At 39.4% G+C, this 21428-nt stretch overlaps 1 protein-coding gene across 3 annotated transcripts in view; it reads right to left on the bottom strand.

The window, feature by feature from the left end:
* Positions 1 to 21428, bottom strand: part of TRHDE (thyrotropin releasing hormone degrading enzyme) — a 450694-nt gene that overhangs the window by 71460 nt on the left and 357806 nt on the right. For all 3 annotated transcript variants that reach the window (XM_060245085.1, XM_060245086.1, XM_060245084.1), the window contains one exon: positions 8214 to 8302. In XM_060245085.1, the coding sequence (XP_060101068.1) occupies positions 8214 to 8302 (89 nt within the window). The remainder of the gene's footprint in view (positions 1 to 8213; positions 8303 to 21428) is intronic.

The following is a 21428-nucleotide window of genomic DNA, read 5'->3' as shown; positions in this document are numbered from 1 at the left end:
ATGAAAACTTAATTTCAACTAGTTTTAAAATGTGAAATATACATCATATTATTGGTTCACTCCCTTTTCTGCCTTTGTCCCAAGTACTAAAAGTTTCCAAAGAAAGAATACTGAAAGGTAGTTAACCTATCTTCTGTAAAGTAGGTATCTCTTTCATATATTTAGATCTACAGAGTAATAGTATATACAGAGTATCTATTCTCAGAAATCTACATGGAAACCTAAGAAAGATAGCCTCTCAGTATACCAAACTTGGAAGTTATAGGTCAAAACCAGAATAATGAAGTATACCTGGAGATCGACAGCCAACAAAGACAGGTGCTAAGCCATAGATATACAATGTTCAATGAGCAAAGCAATTATAAGGAAGGGAACCACTTCATTTCACATTAAAAATCCTATGTCTTTAAGAATAATATCACATAATGTCCAGTAGTATGAGGACAGCATAAATTCTAAATATTAAATAGAATAAATAATAGTACAGTTTCAGTATTACTGTTTCTTATGTATTATGAAATTTCTTTTTTTTCTAAATATGGAAATTTAACATTGAATTGAAACAACTCATGCCTCTGAAATAATTTCACGACTCCAAAAGGGTAAAAAAAATCACAATCTAAAGCACTGTAGTAATAAATATATCAAAACAGGCCTCCATATATACACATACTAATTTTAAGGCATACAAGTATTTTCATTTATGATATAATATAGTATGATGCATACCACAAAAATTACAGCTTCAAATACTTATTTCATAATTTAGTTTCCCTTGGTAAATTAATAGCAATATCTTATTTTTAAAGTCTTTCTTTTATCATGGTTTCCAATTAATTTTATATACAATCACAACCCCTTCTTATCCTTTTTTTCATTTAAGGGTATGGTTATTTGTCCTTTTCCTACAATGAAGAGCAGGAATCTTTTCATGCTATTTTAGTTCAAACAAGCAGGCTTTTTAAAAAGGGTGCTTGATGAATGTTCTTCACAAAATTCTATATAATTTACTAGAATTTGATGTGTGAACCTTTTGATTCCAGTGATTTTCTGTAGACCTAGATTTCTTTCCCACAAGCTTGTCTGGCTTGGTTACATAACAGAAATCATGGGCAATTTCTCTACATAAAAAAAAAATGTCATGAGGTGACATGGGGTCCACAAATAGTTAAGGTTAAAACTCCATTTATTTAAAAGCTATATTTATTATGTACAGAAAATCCTTGACAACAGAAGTATCTAATCTTGGTGTCCATTGTCCTTGATAGTTTTAAGGCATTGAACTCAAGCTTACTTTTTTCATGCAAAGACCTAAATTCTAGAGTACAAATACATACAGCTCTGTCACTTTCTAAAATACATAAAAGTACTCTATAGGAACCAGTATCATCAAGTAAAGGGCTAAATTTGGGATATATTGTACTGCAGTTATTATATATACTTACGGTTACCCTTGATAATAACTAACTTTCCACTATTTGTGGTACAAGAACTGATATGTAAGATTCAGATTGCAATCCCTGCCCATCATGGCTGATTAAAGCCAGTAGTGAGGAAGTTGGGATTCCCCTGCATGAGATTGTTAACACATCCCTGTCATTAGGAGTGTTCCCAGAGGCATTGAAGGAGGCAGTGGTCTGCGCTGTCCTGAAAAAATGATCTTTGGACCCTACGGGCCTTACTAACTACCGCCCAGTATCAAATTTATTGTTCCTGGATAAGGTAGTGAAGAAGGTGGTGGCGACACAGCTCCAGACCTTCTTGGAGGAAACTGATATCCTGGACCCTTTCCAGTTTGACTTTTACCCCACCCATGAGACGGAGATGGTGTTGGTTGCCTTGGTGGATAGTCTCTGGTGGCATCTGGATCATGGTGGATTGGCGCTGCTAATACTTTTAGACCTCTCAGCAGCATTTGATACGGTCGACCATGAGTTGTTGGCCCACCGCCTCACCAACATGGGGATGCAGGGACTAGCTTTACAGTGGCTGGTCTCCTTTCTCCAAGGTTGAAGACAGAGGGTGGCCCTTGGGAGGAGTTGTCCCAGTGACACCCACTTGAATGTGGCATGCTGCAGGGGGCAATCCTTTCTCCAATGTTATTTAATCTATATGCGCCCCCTTGCTCAGATGATCCAGAGATATGGGCTGGGTTGCCACCAGTACATTGATGACACCCAGCTCTGTTTATGGATGGCTGCCTGAACTCTGCCCCAGATCAATTGGGTGAGGTGTTGCAGGCCATGGCTGGTTGGTTGCATCAGAGCCAGCTGAAGTTAAATCCATCTAAGATGGAAATCCTGTGTCTGGATCGGGGGGGGGGCAGGGATTGGGATCAGGCTCCCGCCTTATGATGGTACTCCATTAACGCTATCAACAGAGATGAAGAGCTTGGGGGTAGTCCTGGATGCCACCTTATCTATGGAGGTCCAGGTTGCTGCCACTGCAAGGATCGCCTTTTTCTATCTGAGGTGAACCCAGCAGCTGGCCCCCTATCTGGCACCTTGTGATTTGTTGTTGTTCGGTAGCACAGTCGAGTCCGACTCTTTGCGACCCAATGGACAAAATCACACCAGACCCTCCTGTCTTCCACCATCCTCCGAAGTCTGCTCAAATTCATGTTAGTTACATCAGTAACGCTGTCCAGCCATCTCATCTTTTGCCGTCCCCTTCTTCTTTTGACATCTGTCTTTCCCAGCATCGGAATCTTCTCCAGTGAGTGCTCCCTTCTCATTTGGTGGCCAAAGTATTTCAGCTTCAGCTTCAGCATCTGACCTTCCAGGGAACAGTCTGGGTTGATTTCCCTTAGGACTGACTGATTTGATCTTCTTGCAGTCAAAGGGACTCTCAAGATTCTTCTCCAGCACCACTTCTCAAAAGCATCTGTTCTTCTGCGCTTGGCCTTCCTTATGGTCCAACTCTCACATCCATACATTACTACTGGGAATACCATCACTTTGACTATACGGACTTTTGTTAGCAGGGTGATATCTGTACTTTTTATTATACTGTCCAAGTTCGCCATAGCTGTCCTCCCAAGGAGCAAACGTCTTTTAATTTCATGGCTATAGTCACCATCTGCAGTAATCTTGGATCCCAGAAATGTGAAGTCTGTCACTACTTCCATGTCTTCCCCTTCTAGTTGCCAAGGTGTGATGAGGCCAGACGCCATGATCTTAGTTTTTTGGATGTTGAGTTTCAAACCTACTTTTGTGCTCTCCTCTTTCACCCTCAACAAGAGGTTTTTTATGTCCTTTAGGCTCCGTGATTTAGCCATAGGGATTCATGCAACAGTCACCTCCAGATTAGACTATTGTAACTCTCTCTACATGGGGCTACCCTTGACTCTGCTCTGAAAACTCCAGCGGTTGCAGAAAGCAGCAGCCCGGTTATTAGCATTGAGGCCTATACAGGTGCTGCATAAACTGCATTGGCTCCCTATCCCTGTTTCAAGATATTGATCCTTACCTTTAAGACCCTATACGGCCTGGGGCCTGCATAGCTTTGGGACCGTCCCTCCCCATATGAGCCCCCCCGGACTTTGAGATCCTCTACACAACACCGCCTTGTGATCCCTGTTCCTAAAGATGCCTTTTCAATCCAGGCACCTACCTGGTGGAATGAGTTCCCATTGGAGATCCAGGCCCTGTGTGACTCACCTAATTTTTGCAGGACCTGTAAGACGGAGCTCTTCTGCCAGGCTTTTAATTTACTGGGCGTCCTCTGAAACCTTCTCCCAGCACTTTACTATCCTGTGCTTGAGTTGGTCAAGGGTTTGAATGGTATCAATGACCTGAAGTTGTGCTAAGTAATGTTAACCAGCTGACGTCCTACCAACTGCTGAACAGTGGCTTCTGGCTGTGTTATTGTTGGAGTTGTGACCCTCTATTTTATGTATTATGTTTAGGAGATATTTTAAATTTGTTGTGTTTAACTGGATGTTTTATTTATTGTTACTGTAATGTTTTAATGTTGTAAGCCACCCTAGTGGAATAGGGCAGGGTATAAATCACAAATTAAATTAAATTAAATTAAATTACATTAATCAAGCTCTCCTTTAGCTGTGAGGCTGCCTCCCCCCAGTTTGGACAATACAATCCTTACCCATTCCTATACTAAAATAATTCATTGTATTTTTTTAATCCTGTTAGCATTTTGACTGTCAGAAATCCAGTACATACTTGTGTGCCTACATCCCACGGAAATCAAGCACAGGCAAGCATAACTGTGCACTGGACTAGGTCCTGTTATCTTTGCAGGGTATTGGCTAAGACATATTTTTAAAGGAATACCTAATTAATAGTATATTAAATTATATCAGTTTTTAAAAATAAAGACACATCTTTACTGGCATTTACCTGTAGCTATGTCCTAATTTTAAAACAGCAAAGAAGGACTAAAATCAGTGCAATTATGATTTATTCTGCATTTATTTTACAGTGATATGGGAGAAACAAAGGGTCTCTATGTATATAGGAATTTTTATATCCACACAGTTTGTTATTACACGCAATGAGGGTTCTGACCTATGAAAAATGTTCTAAAAGAGGCATTGAGAAAGATGGACAAATATTTCTATTATCCATCTAGTAAGACTTACATTGCAAATTTTCCCCGATTCCTTTCCACTCATTCTCTAAAGTTAAGAAGGAAGAAAAAAGTCTTCCCAAAGAAGGTAGAATTTGAGCTTGATTTTTTACTTCAGAAAAACTTAATAACAGGCTGTCAACTGCAGTAGGAAGCTGTACTAATTAACTTGTAGGCTACAGTCCCTTGGAACACCACAATGTCCTCCTGAACAAAAGCCTTCAGGCTCCCTGGGATATGCTGTTCATGGGTAGGGATGAGGGTGAGGTTGTCATACCTTCTATTGTCTGTATATTTCAAGCTACATTGCAAACCAACAGACAAATGGAATGCCTCTCAAAAGTGAAGGAAGAATCTAAACTTCCACAGATCTTGAATATCAGTAGGCTTTTCTTCACTTTTTTTTACTGCCCCTCAGCTTCTTAACTGTATATTTTCCCTCTCCTTTGCATACACTATTGTCTTCTAATATTATTGCTCTCCCACATTTTTTTTAAAAAACACCCCCCACTATATCTTTTCAGACCATTGCAAAGCTGGTCTGAAAAATGCACAAGAAAAGTCAAAGAAGAATGGAGAGATAATGGCTGGGTTCAGACCAGCATTTTAAGCTGGCACAGGGCAGGGTGCAGGTGGACCAAAAAAGCACAACCAAACGTGAACATCTGCCCCCCATCCCACTCCTGAACTCACCCTGTCAGCAGTCGTCTCAGTCCCACCACAAAAAGCTACCACTTCCAAAGTAGTAGCAAATAGGAGGGAGCATCTCCAAGGTGCCTTCCAGCTGTCTGAACGTCCAGGAAGCAGCAGAAACATGTGCTTGAAGTGAGCACTGTGGATGCCCCTCTAAGGTGCGCGCGGCCCACCCCTGTCCCAGCAGTGGGCTGCACGCCATCTGGCTCTCCCAGGGTGCTTCTGTTTGTGCTGGCCCAAACTGCTGGTCTGGATCCAGCCAATGACTTGCAAGGAAAGGAATGGGGAAACTGGTGCAGGTAAAAAGCTGAGCTGCTGCAAAAACCTGGTAGGAAAATCCCCATAGTCTCAGAAAAAAACTGAACCCAAAATAGTTCCTATGATTTGTGGCTGCCTCCACACCTCGCTGTATATCATGCTATTGTTAAGCTAAAGGAACAATTTGAAACTGCATAATCCATCTGTGAATGATTGCTATAGTGCATAAATCATGCAACATTCAATGACATCTGGATGCAACCTACATCAACATTACCACAGGTATTTATAGTGCCATTAGTAGTTGTAAGGAAGGGAAATCATAAGCATATGTGGTTTTCTTTAAACATTAATATATGGAAGAGTAATTCATAAAGAATGTTCTTTGTCTACACTTGTTAAGCACAGGAACACTCTTTTCAGTCAGGATCCAGAATCCTTACCAAGAAGATAAACAATCCTTCTCATTACTTATATGGTCTCCTGACAAATATTTACATCTTCACTCCAGGAATCTTGCTGGATTTTTAAAAACATTACTACCCTGCATCAGTCAGGCATTTATTGTATTCATGCACTGCATTTGCACACACACTTGCCCATACTCATGAAATACATTAAACAGCATTCAAATGTATTATTGGGTTTTATTGTGTTCATCATTAAGATTTCATTATGTGGATTCTATCCAGACTCCACAGTCTTGCTGCTCAACTGAAGCTATCTTGATCATTACAATTATTCTTAAGTAAATAATGCCTTTAATAGATTAGCTCTTCCACAACAATAACTATTGAAATAACAGAATCACATATAATTGTTGGTTCAAGATGGGTAGCCATGTTAGTCTGTTTGTAGCAGTAGAAAAGAGTAAGAATCCAGTAGCACTTTAAAGTCTAATACAATGTGTGATAGGGTATGAAGAAGAAGAAGGATTTAAGCCCCACCCTTCACTCAGAATTTTATAGTGGTTTACAATCTCCTTTCCCTTCCTCTCCCCACAACAGACACCGTGAGGTAGATGGGGCTGAGAGAGCTCTTTTGAGAACTGCTCTTGAGAGAACAGCTCTAAGAGAACCATGGCTTACCCAAAGTCACTCAGAAGCTGCAGTAAAGGAGTGGGAATCAAACCCAGTTCTCCCAGATTAAAGTCCATTCTCCTAACCACTACAACAAACTGGCTTTCTTTGAGCTTTCATGAGTCAGTGCTCACTTCTTCAGATATAACATATGGGGAAGATAAAAAAAGTTATTAATGGATAATGTTACCATATGTTATTAATAAAATTCTTTAAACACAGATATAGCTAGAATGTGAGTCCATCTGTCCTACATATTGAAAAGTGAAGTGATTTCATATGCCAAATTACATTAGCTGGCAAATGACGACAGAAGGTATGATTGGATCAGGTATGATATGCAGAGAGGTAATAGGTGTGGAGAAATCAGCATTGGCAATGAGACAGAAAACTATCATATAATAGTTTATCATTGTCTGCTCTGAATTTAGCTATCAGTTTGGGATTTTTTTTCTCCATCAGTGATCTTGAAGACTGTGAATGTGAAAGATATATGGATTAGGTAAAGGTGCATGCTGCAACAGATCGACTGTTACATTAGGGCTGGCAGCTTTGTGATATAATAGCCTTATAATCTGACCCAACTACTCCTAAAGTCAAACTCATACCTTATACTAGAAAGTTGGGATTATTTGATTTGACTAGTATAAAGAAGATTACAATTCATATATAAACTTCTAGGGTGCTAGGCTTCAGGTTACCATTAGCACTTAGTGGCTTGTTAAAGAGCAAAAGAAAAAAGACTGTGTCACACAGGTTTTGTGATTGCTTCCTTCCAGGTAACTTAATGTAGAAGAAAAAGTTTTATAAGCTCTCTATTCTATAAAATTGGTTCCATTTTCCCTCTTCTACCAGCTATCAGGTTTTTTGTAGCCGTGTCATTCAGACTTTCTCCTCTCTCTTGCCCAGTCTGCTGTGATACAGGATTAGTAGCAAAAATGAGGGAAAACGAACAGAATTGTATCACTTGCAAAAAGGGGGTTTGATTAGCTTCAAAATTACACAAAGTAATTGAATCCCATTGCTTTAAAGTTGGTTGTTACCACCACAATGTCAGAACTGAAAGAATGGTGATAGCAAAAGATAGCTATCAAAGGAATATGATCTTCTCAAAACCCAGAATCATGGATTTGCCAATGCCTGCTTATTCTATCAGTAAAAGTACTTTAAGGAAGACTTAGAATTTCTCTATAATCTTTTTATAATCTTCTTGAATAAATAATGAGTTAGAGAAAGTATCTGAATTTTAAACAATTTTATTTTATAGATTTAACCTTTATTTAAGTAAAGATAAGCTATCTGGTTTTTACATTAAGTGAACTGAATTGAATTAAATAATATGGCACACAACATTTTACATGTTTCATATTACCTGGGTGTTCTAGAAACTTTTTATTTTATTAATTTGTTAAAATGTAATTTGTTAAAATTAATAAGACTTTTTATTCTTCTTTGATCTTATTTCTTCATTTTTTAAAAAGCATAAATAGGATTTTGCATAAGTAACCTATGTTTTAAGCTCAATTGTGAAAAAACAGTTCAGGAAAACACAAGAATGCTTTACAAGAATCCATCGGGAGGAAAGTTTATTTTTACCTGATTTGTTAGACACCCATATAATTGCCTCTGATGAGATGTGGCTCGTATTTCCCACTGCAATTGTTAATGGAATCTGCCACAAGTAGCTGCAAGACAAAGGAGGGCGATCTAAGAACAAAAATACTGAACTGATTCTTCTCACTTAACAACAATCAGGGATAACATCAAAGGATCAAACAATTTCAGCTGCAGTGCAACAATTTTGATTCTGTCAAGTTGCTTTCCCTTTAAAATGATTTTGCTGTTGGCAACAAAGCAATGAAGAAGTCATTCATCTTTCAGAGAAGATACCAAATGTATTTTTAACATACTATCATTATAAAGTACAAAGCAAAATAAACTGTTACAAAACAGAAACTATTTCAACAGCGAAAACAGCATAACTAAAATTAATTTAAACAGCTGAAGTCTAAAATGAACATATGTTTTGATTTAAGTGACAATATACATTTCTAGTAATGTTGTTTTAAAGTATCTTTTTAAAGGCTTCTGACAATAACATTCTATTCTCCATTGCTTACTACTTTGTATAATTATTCATATCTCTGTAAATCAAGTGTAAAATGGTACACGTTTATATTCATTTTACACACGTGAACTGTACTTAGAAAAACCAAGCTCCAACTGTACTTAGAAAAACCAAGCTCCAATAGTACACATATGGAACCTACAAAACGTGTATAATAATGTGCTACAAGAGTTTATTTAAACTGAATGTACTTTTAAAAGTCTGTGATGATTCAAATGGAATAAATGGAAGTCTTTACCCTCTAACAAAAAGATTTTTAAAAAGTCATAGCAATTGTTCTTCTAGCCCCTCCTTTTAAAAAAAGAATAAACGCATTCAACTGAAATGTGTGTGTGTGTGTGACTGAATGTTTTGCCTTCCATAAATGGTTCCCCTCTCTACCTTGCCTGTGAGACCTGCTCCTTTCTTGCCTCAACTACTTCTGTTGGCCCTACAGATACAAACCACCAATCACATACCTGCAGTTAACCCAACCAGATGCCCACATTCTAATTGCATAAGTGATTTAATGAAATAAACAGATGTATTAGGAGGCAACACAATAAAACATGCTGTGACACTGTCAGGCAAAAACATATAACCATAAAATACATCCTCCCCTCTCTCACCCAAAAGCAGGAAAAATTGGACTTGCATAATTCTTTGTATGAGAGAACACCTGCAAGTGTTACTGTATTTCAGGTTGCTGAAGCACTGTTTCAGATTTCTGTAATCCAAACTCCATTGCACTGTTTTACTGAATGCCCCTTGCTGTTAATTGTATTTGACTTACACTATGGAATCCATCTTCAGTCTCAAAGAGAAAGGTGGACTACAAATAATGCAAACAAATAAATAAAACATAGAACTCTGGATTGCATAAGGAATATGAAGTCAGAACCATATGTCTCCATCTCCGTGTAGTTTCACAGCCCTATGCTCACCTTATAATCAGAAACAGATCTGCCAGGGAGAATCAATGAAAGAAGATCATATTTGACCTTTCCCTATAAAAGTCCAAGATTACAAATAAGACATATCAGGGGAGCAGAAGAAAGCCCATATGGAGAAATCTACATGAGAGAACTATCAGACTCAGGATGGGGTAAAGACCCTCCCCTTCCACCAACTGCTTTTTCCCTACAAATACAGATTTAAATCTGCCCTGAATTATGAAAACTGAATTTGTTGTAATGAATTTTTGACTATGACTTAACCAGTAAAACTAAAAGGAAGTAGATTAACCCTGCTGTGTGGAAATGTTCTCATATTAATTTAAGTCTAAGGCTTTGTCAATTTAAAATTACACATGCGAACTCTTCTTCCCCATCCAGGCCAAAAATGATAATGGTGGGATTCAGAGAAAGAACCAATGTGATTAAAGTTACTGAAAGGATTATTGGAAATAGCTTAATAGCTAGCATAATTAGATACAATGTAGTAAAAAAATAAGACATTTTCACATTGTTACAGCAGGCTTTTTACTATGGTTGTAATTCAGAGCATAGTTAAATTTCATTAATTTTGTTGGACTGCAGCCCATCTTATTTTTAGATCAAGTGTAATCTAATTCATTTTAAGGTGCCTATTTGTGTGATAAAATACATAATACCATCATATATTTACTTTCTAGCTGGTAGGCATGTATTGGGGCTTCTAAAAATATCTGACAAAATCCTTCATCAGGAGACTCCTATGTAAACTCAGTCATGGGTTAAGAGGATGGGTTCTGTTCTTAAAAACTGGAAGCAGAGGGTAGTAAACAGCCAAATAATTTGGGCAATAGAGGGATATAAATTATCCAAACTATTTACAGTGATAACTTGCTAAGATTAAGAGCTCCAAAAATATCTTTACAATCTAATTAAATGGCTAATTATGGAAATCAATTTCAGAGTAACTAAATACCGTGAAGCAGAAAACCAGAAGAGGTGATAGGAGGAAGAATTTTACTTTCTTACCCCTAGTCACTGCAGGCCCTGATATCTACAGGGGTGTTGAACTCATTTGTTATGATGGCCAGATCTGACATAAATGGGACTTCGTTGGGCCAGGTCATGCGTGTTATAAAATATAATGCTGGGCAGTGGAGATATAAACTTTATAAAGGACACAGACAAACACAATTAAAGGTCTTTTTTAAAAAAATGTTTAAAACATTAGCACTCTTGAAATATTTAGTTTAACAATCTCTAACTGCCAACTCTTGCTCTGAGGAACCATGATCAATAGAAGAAAGAGAGGCTTGGCTCAGTAGTTCTGCTGTGTGATTGAGAGAGCCTGGCATAGCAACCTCTCCCCCCCCCTTCCTCCCCAAGGGAGGAGCCGCAGCCAAGGGAGAAAATAGAGGCTTTGCTCTGTAGCTTTTGTGCATTGAGCAAGCCTGGAAAAGTAAGCTGTTATGCAGAAGGAAGCGAGAGAGAGAGAGAGGGAGGGAGAGAAGCAGATGGCAGCCAGTTGCTCAGGGGCCTGATAGGAGCTAGGCCTGTAGCCATGGGGGGCCCAGCCCAGCCTTTCAACCCCCCCTCCAACTACATGGCCCCTCCAATCATTGAAGCTCACCGCAGTGCATTACTTCTTCTCCTCATTTTCCTTGTAATTTGCCTTGTAATTGCCTCAAAGCTTAAAGCTGCAGTAGAAGTATCTGCCGCTGCTGCTCTAATTGAGCAAGTTTTGCCTGCTGCTGCTCTAATTGAGCAAAATTTGCCGCCGTTGAGGGGAACTCACATGGGATTTCAAAGGGGGGGAGGGTCGTGGCAGCAAGAGAGGGGCAATGGGAGGTCTTCCCTTGGCTGGTTTGGGCTATGTATATATATATACATAGTCCAAATATATATACATATATATAGCAATTTCATTGAATGCCCATGAGTTCTTGTATTGTGAGAAAGGGAGAAAAGTACTTCTTTCTCTACCTTCTCTATCCCATGCATAATCTTCTAAACCTCTATCATGTCACCCCGCAGTCGACGTTTCTCCAAGCTAAAGAGCCCCAAGTGTTTTAACCTTTCTTCATAGGGAAAGTGTTCCAAACCTTTCATCATTCTAGTTGCCATTTTCTGCACTTTTTCCAATGCTATAATATCCCTTTTCAGGTGCGGTCACCAGAATTGCACACAGTATTCCAAATTAGACCGCACCATCGATTTATACAGGGGCATTATGATACTGGCTGATTTGTTTTCAATTCTTTTCCTAATAATACCCAGCATGGTGTTGGCCTTTTTCATTGCAATTGCACACTGTCTTGACATTTTCAGTGAGTTATCTACCACGACCCCAAGATCTCTCTCTTGGTCAGTCTCTGCCAGTTCACACCCCATCAACTTGTATTTGCAGCTGGGATTCTTGGCCCCAACGTGCATTACTTTGCACTTGGCCACATTGAACCTCATCTGCCACATTGATGCCCACTCACCCAGCCTCAACAGATCCCTTTGGAGTTCCTCACAATCCTCTCTGGTTCTCACCACCCTGAACAATTTAGTGTCATCTGCAAACTTGGCCACTTCACTGCTTACTCTCAACTCCAAATCATTTATGAACAAGTTACAGAGCATGGGACCCAGTACTGAGCCCTGCGGCACTCCACTGCTTACCATCCTCCACTGCGAAGACTGCCCATTTAAGAACATAAGAACATAAGAGAAGCCATGTTGGATCAGGCCAACGGCCCATCAAGTCCAACACTCTGTGTCACACAGTGGCAAAAAATTTTGTATACACACATACACTGTGGCTAATAGCCACTGATGGACCTGTGCTCCATATTTTTATCTAAACCCTTCTTGAAGGTGGCTATACTTGTGGCCGCCACCACCTCCTGTGGCAGTGAATTCCACATGTTAATCACCCTTTGGGTGAAGAAGTACTTCCTTTTATCCGTTTTAACCTGTCTGCTCAGCAATTTCATCGAATGCCCACGAGTTCTTGTATTATGAGAAAGGGAGAAAAGTACTTCTTTCTCTACTTTCTCCATCCCATGCATTATCTTGTAAACCTCTATCATGTCACCCCGCAGTCGACGTTTCTCCAAGCTAAAGAGTCCCAAGCATTTCAACCTTTCTTCATAGGGAAAGTGCTCCAGCCCTTTAATCATTTATACCATTTAATCATTTATACTCACTCTTTGCTTCCTATTTATTAGCCAGTTTTTGATACACAAGAGGACCTGTCCTTTTACTCCATGACTCTCGAGCTTACTAAGGAGCCTTTGATGAGGAACTTTATCAAAAGCTTTCTGGAAGCCAAGGTAAACAATATCTATCGGGTCTCCTTTGTCCACATGTTTGTTCACTCCCTCAAAGAAATGTAGTGATGCAAGATCTTCCCTTACAGAACCCATACTGAGTCTTCCTCAATAACTCGTGTTCATCAATGTGCCTACTCATTCTGTCCTTGATAATGGTTTTCTACCAACTTTCCCAGTATTGAAGTCAGACTGACTGGCCTGTAGTTACCTGGATCTCCTCTAGAACCCTTTTTAAAGATAGGGGTGAATGAATGAATGAACTTTTTATTACGGTCATAGACCAATATAAAAATTATAACACATCATGTAAAACCCCTCCTAAAATACATAAAATACAATAAAATACTTAAAACTTTTCCGCACCTATACAGGTCGGGGATAACTAAAATATAATTTAACCAATTTTAAAATCCAGAATCAGTTCAAATTAATATAAAATCCTTTAAATCCGAATATCTAAAATCATTTATAACCTAAAATTCAAACAGATCATACAAAACCTACCATTTCTTGTTTCTTAGTATGGAACTTCACCAGGTAATGGCAGAATTTAGCTATCTGTCTAGAGATAGATGGACTTGCATCCACCAAAAGTTTCTCCAAACATGCCCCGTCGGCATCTGCTATTGGTTTGACTACAAACGGGGAAACAAACCTGTCCCTATATGCTTGGTGGAATGGGGTGACATTTGCTACCTTCCAGTCCTCAGGAACGCAGGCAGATTTCAATGAAAGATTACATATTTTTGTCAGGAGATCCACAAGTTCAACTTTGAGTTCTTTCAGAACTCTTGGATGTATGCCATCCAGACCTGGTGACTTATTAGTATACCGGGTTCGTTACAAGGTGCTGGTTATCACTTTTAAAGCCCTATATGGCTGAGGACATGCCTACCTTAGGGACTGCCTCTCCTCATATGTTCCCCGTCCAGCACTGCATTCCAGCTCACAAAATCTTCTGGAAATCCCGGGGCCTAAGGAGGCCAAATTAAAAACAACCAGGGAACAAGCCTTCTCTATAAAGGCACCCCAATGGTGGAATCAGCTACCGGAAGAGGTGCGGGCCCTACGGGATTTTAATCAGTTCCGTAGGGCTTGCAAAACCGCCCTCTTCCAACTAGCTTTTTAAGATGAAACCAGAATTAATATCAAGCCATTTTGCACAAAGAGAGATTGTAGCACCATTGAATTGTTTTTAGATTAATTTTAACGTTAACTTATATATTGTATTTATTTATGTCACTTGTTTATTGATTGTATTTCTTTTGTTTTATTGCTATATCATGATATTTGTAAGCCGCCCTGAGCCTGTCTTGGCAGGGAGGGCAGGGTATAAATAAAAACTTCTTCTTCTTCTTCTTCTTCTTCTTCTTCTTCTTCTTCTTCTTCTTCTTCTTATTATTATTATTATTATTATTATTATTAGTTCGTCAATCAGTTGTAGGACCTTCTCTCTTGTCACCTCAATCTGGCTCAGGTCTTTCAACACCCCTTCCAACAGAAGTGGTTCCGGAGTAGGCAAACACTTCTCATTTTCCACACTGAAGACGGAGGCAAAAAATTCATTTAGCTTCTCAGCCATTTCCCTATCCTCCCTCAGTAATCCTTTGACCCCTTGGTCATCCAAGGGTCCCACTGCTTCCCTGGCTGGTTTCCTGCTTGTAATATATTTGAAGAAATTTTTATTGTTGGTCTTTATGTTTTTTGCAATATGCTCCTCATAGTCCCTTTTTGCCTGCCTGATCACAGTCTTGCACTTGATTTGCCATTGCCTGTGTTCCCTTTTATTAATTTCATTTGGACTAGCTTTCCACTGCTTAAAGGAGTCCTTCTTACCTTTTACAGCTTCCATTACTTTGTTTGTTAACCATGCAGGCCTTCTCTTATACCTGTTTGTTCCTAACTTGTGGTATATATTTTATCTGAGCTTCTAGAATTGTATTTTTAAATAGCCTCCAAGCTTCCCCAAGGGTTTTGACTGTATTTACCTTTCCTTTCAGTTTCCTCTTCATATGCCTCCGCATCTCAGAGAATTTACCCCTTTAAAGTTAAACGTAGTTGTGCTGGTCTTTTGGGGCAACTCCTTATTTATACAAATAGTGAAATCAATAACGTTATGGTCACTGCTCCCAAGCGGTGCGATCACTTTTACATCTCTCACCAGTTCTTGGGCATTACTTAGGACCAAATCCAGGATCGCCCCACCCCTGGTAGGTTCTGTGATCATCTGCTCCATAGCACAGTCATTGAGAGCATCTAGAAACTCAGTCTCTTTCTCTCGACCAGAACACATATTGACCCAATCAATCTGCGGGTAGTTAAAATCACCTAAGACGACACAGTTTTTTCATCTAGCCAACATCTTTAAGCTTTCCATCATATTATAGTTGTCCTCTGTCTTTCGATTTGGTGGGCGATAACAAACTCCCATAGTTAAATTGCCTTTGGGGCCCTTTATTTCAACCCAAAGCATTTCTATAAGGGAATCTAATTCTCTGACCTCAGTCTTACTGGACCGTATGCCCTCTCTGACATACAGAGCCACCCCACCTCCAACCCTTCCTTCCCTATCCTTCCGATATAACTTATATCCAGGAATCACCATGTCCCAATGATTCTCCTCATTCCACCAACTTTCTGAAATTCCCACAATGTCTATGTTTTCTCTCAACACTAAAGATTCCAACTCACCAATTTTACTTCGAAGACTTTTACTTCGGGAACACCCAGCGGGGGTGGCATTTGCAAATGGGGCCATGCAAATGGGGCCATCTGGTCTTGCTGGCTTTTCCCGCGATGCGGAAAAACTTTGAAAACATTTTTCCCTTTCATGCTTCAGTGAACAAAGTTTTCTTTTGGGGGGGGGGGCATTTTGGCAGCCTCTGGAGGCCTAATATTAAAATGGCAGCTGAGCCACATGGACCTTCTGTAAACTGCCAGATTGCAGAATCACTTGGGATCAATCTATTTGGAAGAAGAGTGCAATCCACACAGGACAGGCTTAAAACAAACCCTTGCCAAGATCATGACCAGTGTGCAGGATTAAATTAGAGAATTACAAAGAGGAAACTATGCAAATTTGTAAAGAAGCGCAGGAAATCTGTCTTACTATGCAGCTGTAGTAGGGCATCGGTGAAAATACCCCCTTTTTTTCAATGTAGTGGCACAGGACTAAAAAAGCTCTCCAGAGCTCCTGCCAGAGAACTCCTCCCCCATACAAATTGCAGCCCTGTGCAAAGAATTGGGTTGCAGTTGATTTTGCACAAGTGTATATGCACACACACACATTGCCAACAATCACAGCTTGCAATGCTAGTGTTAGTGGGTTCTGCTGGGCATTCTGTACACTCAACATGTGCTCACATATTATGAGATTCTGTGACTCCCATTTTTCATAGTGGTTGATAACAAAGCAGAGAATCCCCTAGTGTTTGGCAATATGGAAAACAGGGCTTTGCTACTGCTTGTCAGTTTCAGGAAAAATCTGGTCAGTTTCAACAGTAGGTTTTCCCCTTTGCCTGTGTTTGTTTCTGTTTCCATTCATTCAACCAATTGACCCTAAAATGCATACACAAAACCTGAACTACAAGGATTTAAATGGAAGGTGCTTGCCGAATGCTACTGTGCAGCTGTGTTAGGGCAATTGTGTAATTAAAAAAACACACCTTTGGATGCCACCCCACACATGTCAGAAGTGAGGTTCTACTCCAATTTAGAAAAGTGCTTTTTAAATTGTAGCTACAGAATAAATACGCTGGAAGAAAAAGAACAGTGCATAAAGTGGGCACAGAATCCAAAGTCATAATTAAAGGCTTACTGCTCTGAGAAACTGCAGTAAGATATCTATGTCTGTGTTCTATTGTTTCTGACCAACATGACTATGCACCTGAATGCACATTAAAATATTTATATCCTGCCTTTCCTCGTGGCTCAAGGAGTTTACAAATCATAATTAAAATGATCACAATTTAAATCTAACATAATAAAACCTCAAGTGATTGCATTTCCTACACATCTCTAAAGGCAGAACCCTTCTCACTTCCTCGGGGAGCCTGCTCCACAAAGTAGTCAGCTGAAATGTAGAAAGGACAGACGATAGCGATCTTATGCTGGGGAACAGCCAGAAAGTTGGCACACAGGGAAATATGGAAGGAGATGGTCTTTTAGATATATGGGTTCTTGACCATGAAGGACCTCAAAAGATACAAGCCCCTTGAAATGGGATCAGAAACAAATTGACAGCTGATTAAAACAGCTTAAGTTAAGTGAGTTATGTTCCTGCCAACTAGCTCCTGAAAATAATCAGGCTATCACATTCTGAATCAACTGAAGTTTTCAGGTTGTCTTCAAGGGCAGCCCAACATAAAGCACATTTCAGGAATTTAATTGCAAGCTTACAAATGCATGAATCAGCATGGCCAGATCAGCTGATTTTAAGAAGGGTAGGGGTTGGTAAACAGGATGTAGATGGGATAAGGCACTCTTGGGGGCTGTTCAGACACACAGTATAATCAGTTGTCGCTGCTGTTTCATACTGAATTAAAAGTGGCTGATCAGACAGCAACATCTGCCTCCCAGTATTAACTCATAGTAGGCCCCCCCAATCCTTCTCGGAACCGGAGCATTTCGTTACCTGCTCCTTTGCGGTGTTTTTTGAGTTCTCTGGTTTCACCTTGTAGTTTCCCCATCTGGATAGTTCTCGACCAACTTTCGGATGTCTGAAGGCTGTCCTGGAGCAAAAGGAGCCTCAGACATCTGGTTTACGGTCACCGTTTTTTTTACTACTTAGCGATATGCGCATGACTGCATAACTACATAATGTTTTAACCTATGCACATGCGTGCATGCACATAATGCTCATAAAGGAGGGGGGGAAGTACTGCATGGTGCCGTCATGTGGATGGTAGAAGACGGTTTCACCGCAGAGTGATTCGAATTGCAGTATGACAGTCTGATCGATAATATCCAGAACAAAGATATTCGGAACAGAACCGGGTCAGTTTAACACGGACTCAACATGCTGTGTGAACAGGGCCTTGGACTACATCAGCTTGCTTTCAAATAACAAAGTTGGGTTCATGAGCACCCTCCAAGCTTGTAGGGGAGAGTCACTTTGGTGTAGTGGTTAAGTGTGCAGACTTTTACTAGGAGAACCTGGTTTGATTCCCCACTCTTTCCATTCCACTTGGAATGGCAGGTCAGCCATAGCTCTCTCAGAGCTGTCCTTAAAAGGGCAGCTTCTGGGAGAGCTCTCTCAGCCCCACCCACCTCACAGGGTGTCTGTTGTAAGGGGAGAAGATATAGGAGATTGTAAGCCGCTCTGAGTCTCTGATTCAGAGAGAAGGGTGGGGTATAAATCTGCAGTCGTCGTCATTGTCTGCATTCCAATTCCAAACTCCATTTACTAAAATTGGATACAGTGGCTCCAGAACATCACCCTTCCCAACCAACATCACCTCTGTCTTCAGCTTTTCTGCCTTAGCTACCAACTCAAAGCACTGGTTCAGAACTAGGTAGATGCATCTGGGCCTGGGATAAGCATAATAAAAATACAGAGCTCGATGTTTTCTGCTTATTGATGATATCCAACCTCAAAGCTCTAGATGATCCCAATTAACAGAATCATATAAATGTTAATCATAAAATGGAACCCTGTGACATTCTATATGTATAATTGAATGTTCTTTAACATATGCTAAACATATATATAACATATGTGTGTGAGTATATATATATACACACACACACACACACTAAACCATGTGGCCTTGATGAGCTGTTTAGGCAATGGAAAAATATTAAATAAATGCTAACACTTCACAAGGGTGGCATTTCCAATTTAATGAAAGTGTTATTTGCATTAAAACACAATAATCATAATTGATGAGCATTCCAATCTCCCACAGTGTCCCTAACCCAGCTGCACTTTAGACAACTGATCACATGTAACAACTGGTATACCCAGATGTGCATAAATATTCTGTTCAAAAGATGTGGTCAGATCAACAGGGGTTGGCGAAAACACCCTATATAGGAATGCACATTCAAAATTCCATCTGCAACTTGTACAGAAGATGTGCACATGAAATTGTTGCTTGCTTGGGTTTTTTTTGTTATGTTAATTAAATTACCCTTCTCTGTCTTTTCTTTTCCCACCTATCACTTTGGATTTGTTTTTCACTGAAGATGTGCTACTGTTCATATCCTCCCTTTTTTATACTTCAGAGTCATTTCCTTCCTCATTTCCTGCTCATTAGAGAACAACTGAAGATACAGTTAAAGAAATTACCAATGTCTATTTATTATAACCACTTCAGTGCTTACAATAAACAGACAGGGGCACAGAATTCTAGGACAGTCTGAAAAGAAGGAGCATCACTAATACAATTGCCTTGTTTTAATCAATAACAGAATTGTTTTATGAACAACTTCAAGATTCATGAAAAAACTGAATAAGGGTCCTGGATCAGTTTTAAATTTTAAGCTTTAATGCAATTGATGTTAAATGACAGAAGCAAATACAATACACACAGAATGTATTTTCCCTTTTTATGCTAAAATTCATAGTTAGATTTTGTTTTCATCCTGCTTGTGTAGATACATAAAAATATTAACTAAATGAGAATTAACAGACATTCTACCTTCGTTACTAGATTTTTTAAAACAAAGTATGTGAATGAGTGAAATGTTTTTATAGAAAATCAGGGCACTCTGTAGACACATATAGGTCTTAATTCCCAAGATGCATTTTTGCACATAGAAGGACATGAGGGGAGTATGCAGGGCTTTCACTGCTTTTCATTTTCTGTTGTCCTTTTGATCTGACTTGTGGTTGCTTTTGTAGGTGACCTTTTCACTTCTCTCTCAAACCACTGTGACACATAAACCCACAAGTTGAGTAAAAAGTAGCTTATTGCCTTAACTTGCTGGCAGGGCTGCTGAGAGCCAGACAAAGATTCCACTTGGGCCCACCAAAGATTCTTACCCTGTTCTTAACGATGTGTCAAATTTTGAAATTTTATATTTGTACACACATACATATGTGTACCAGCATAGGATACATCTGATTAAGTGGGTTGTAGTGCACAAAAACTTCCTATCATGTCTCCAGTAAGTAAATCAGTGAGAAATTTACTTCAGTTTACCTTTGTGCAATTACTTAGCATGAAAGCAAGGGAAACTCATTATGTAGTAGTGCTGGATGAGAAGTACTGGGATCACTGGAATGAACTTTTCTGACATATTGCCCAAAAATATTATATAATTTGTCATACAACATGAAACTTAATGAATGTAGTAGCAAGTAGCATTTACAAAGAGATATTTGATGTCCCACCAATACAACAACCCACTGCCTGAACAGCTTTTAAAATGTAATTAAAACTAATGTGGAAGTGGAGTTCTAACTTTTGTTCCTTATGTGCACCCAATACAAAAGATTAAAAATCCATACATGTCGGGGGTGTGTGTGTGTGCAATTTACTAGTTTGATGGATGGTGGGGAATATGAACAAATTTGGAACCCCAGTTAAGCAGCTTAACTAGTATTGGTTTTAATGTGTACAAGCCATGCCACCTAAAAGTTGAATCTGCCTCCCTCAGTGACCACAGTGTGAAATGGCCAGCTGATAGGCATTTAAGAAAAGAAAAGAAATGCTGCCTGTAGCAAAGCAAGCTGCTTGTAGACAGGGCCTTAGATTCAGAGGTGAATTCATGGCTTAATTTCAGCTTACTCACATACAAGAGGCCACTTAGTTATTCTTTCAAGAGACAATTTCACAGAATGGCCAGTGTATCTTTGATATGCTTTATGCTTAGATGGGCTGGAACAACACTTGGAGAAGTATCCCTCCCACCACCACCCAAAGGTGCATCAAAAAAAGAAAGGATGACTGGATGGCATCTAACAAGCAAGCCCAATGGATTCTCATGAATTCTCTGTATGCTCATTACCTATTTAAAGTCCAGGATTTTACATGTGCTAAAGAGATGTATAGTGCTTTAATATCAGCAAATAAGCATGTTGGCTGCACCTCCAGATACATGATCTGGCAGAAATTAGAGAAGTTAAAATATGTGGGAGGTCAATGCATTCAAATGCATGCAAGTAAATTATAAGATGTATTCTTAGAATATAGTGATTCTAGAGAGCTGATGAATGAGAAAGTTGGTATACCTGCATTATTTATGTCTCTCTCGGAGTCTTTCCTTCACATAATAATTAGCTATTTGGAGATAAAAGGAAACATGACTTTTAATAATGCTAAAAATGAGCTATATCATAAAATCAAAAAAAAGTGCTGAGCAATGATGTCAAAATGTTGCCAGACCATTTCATTCATAAAGTTGCTTGAAACCATGAAGTCTCCTGACTGGAGGCTCAGTCACTCCATAGGAGGGTTGGCGACTGAAGAGATCAGGGGTCATTAACAAAGGTATGCATTAGCATGAG

Source organism: Heteronotia binoei, chromosome 8 (assembly GCF_032191835.1).
Source record: "Heteronotia binoei isolate CCM8104 ecotype False Entrance Well chromosome 8, APGP_CSIRO_Hbin_v1, whole genome shotgun sequence".
In the NCBI taxonomy this organism is placed as follows: domain Eukaryota; kingdom Metazoa; phylum Chordata; class Lepidosauria; order Squamata; family Gekkonidae; genus Heteronotia; species Heteronotia binoei.
This window is presented reverse-complemented; position numbering and strand designations above follow the sequence as displayed.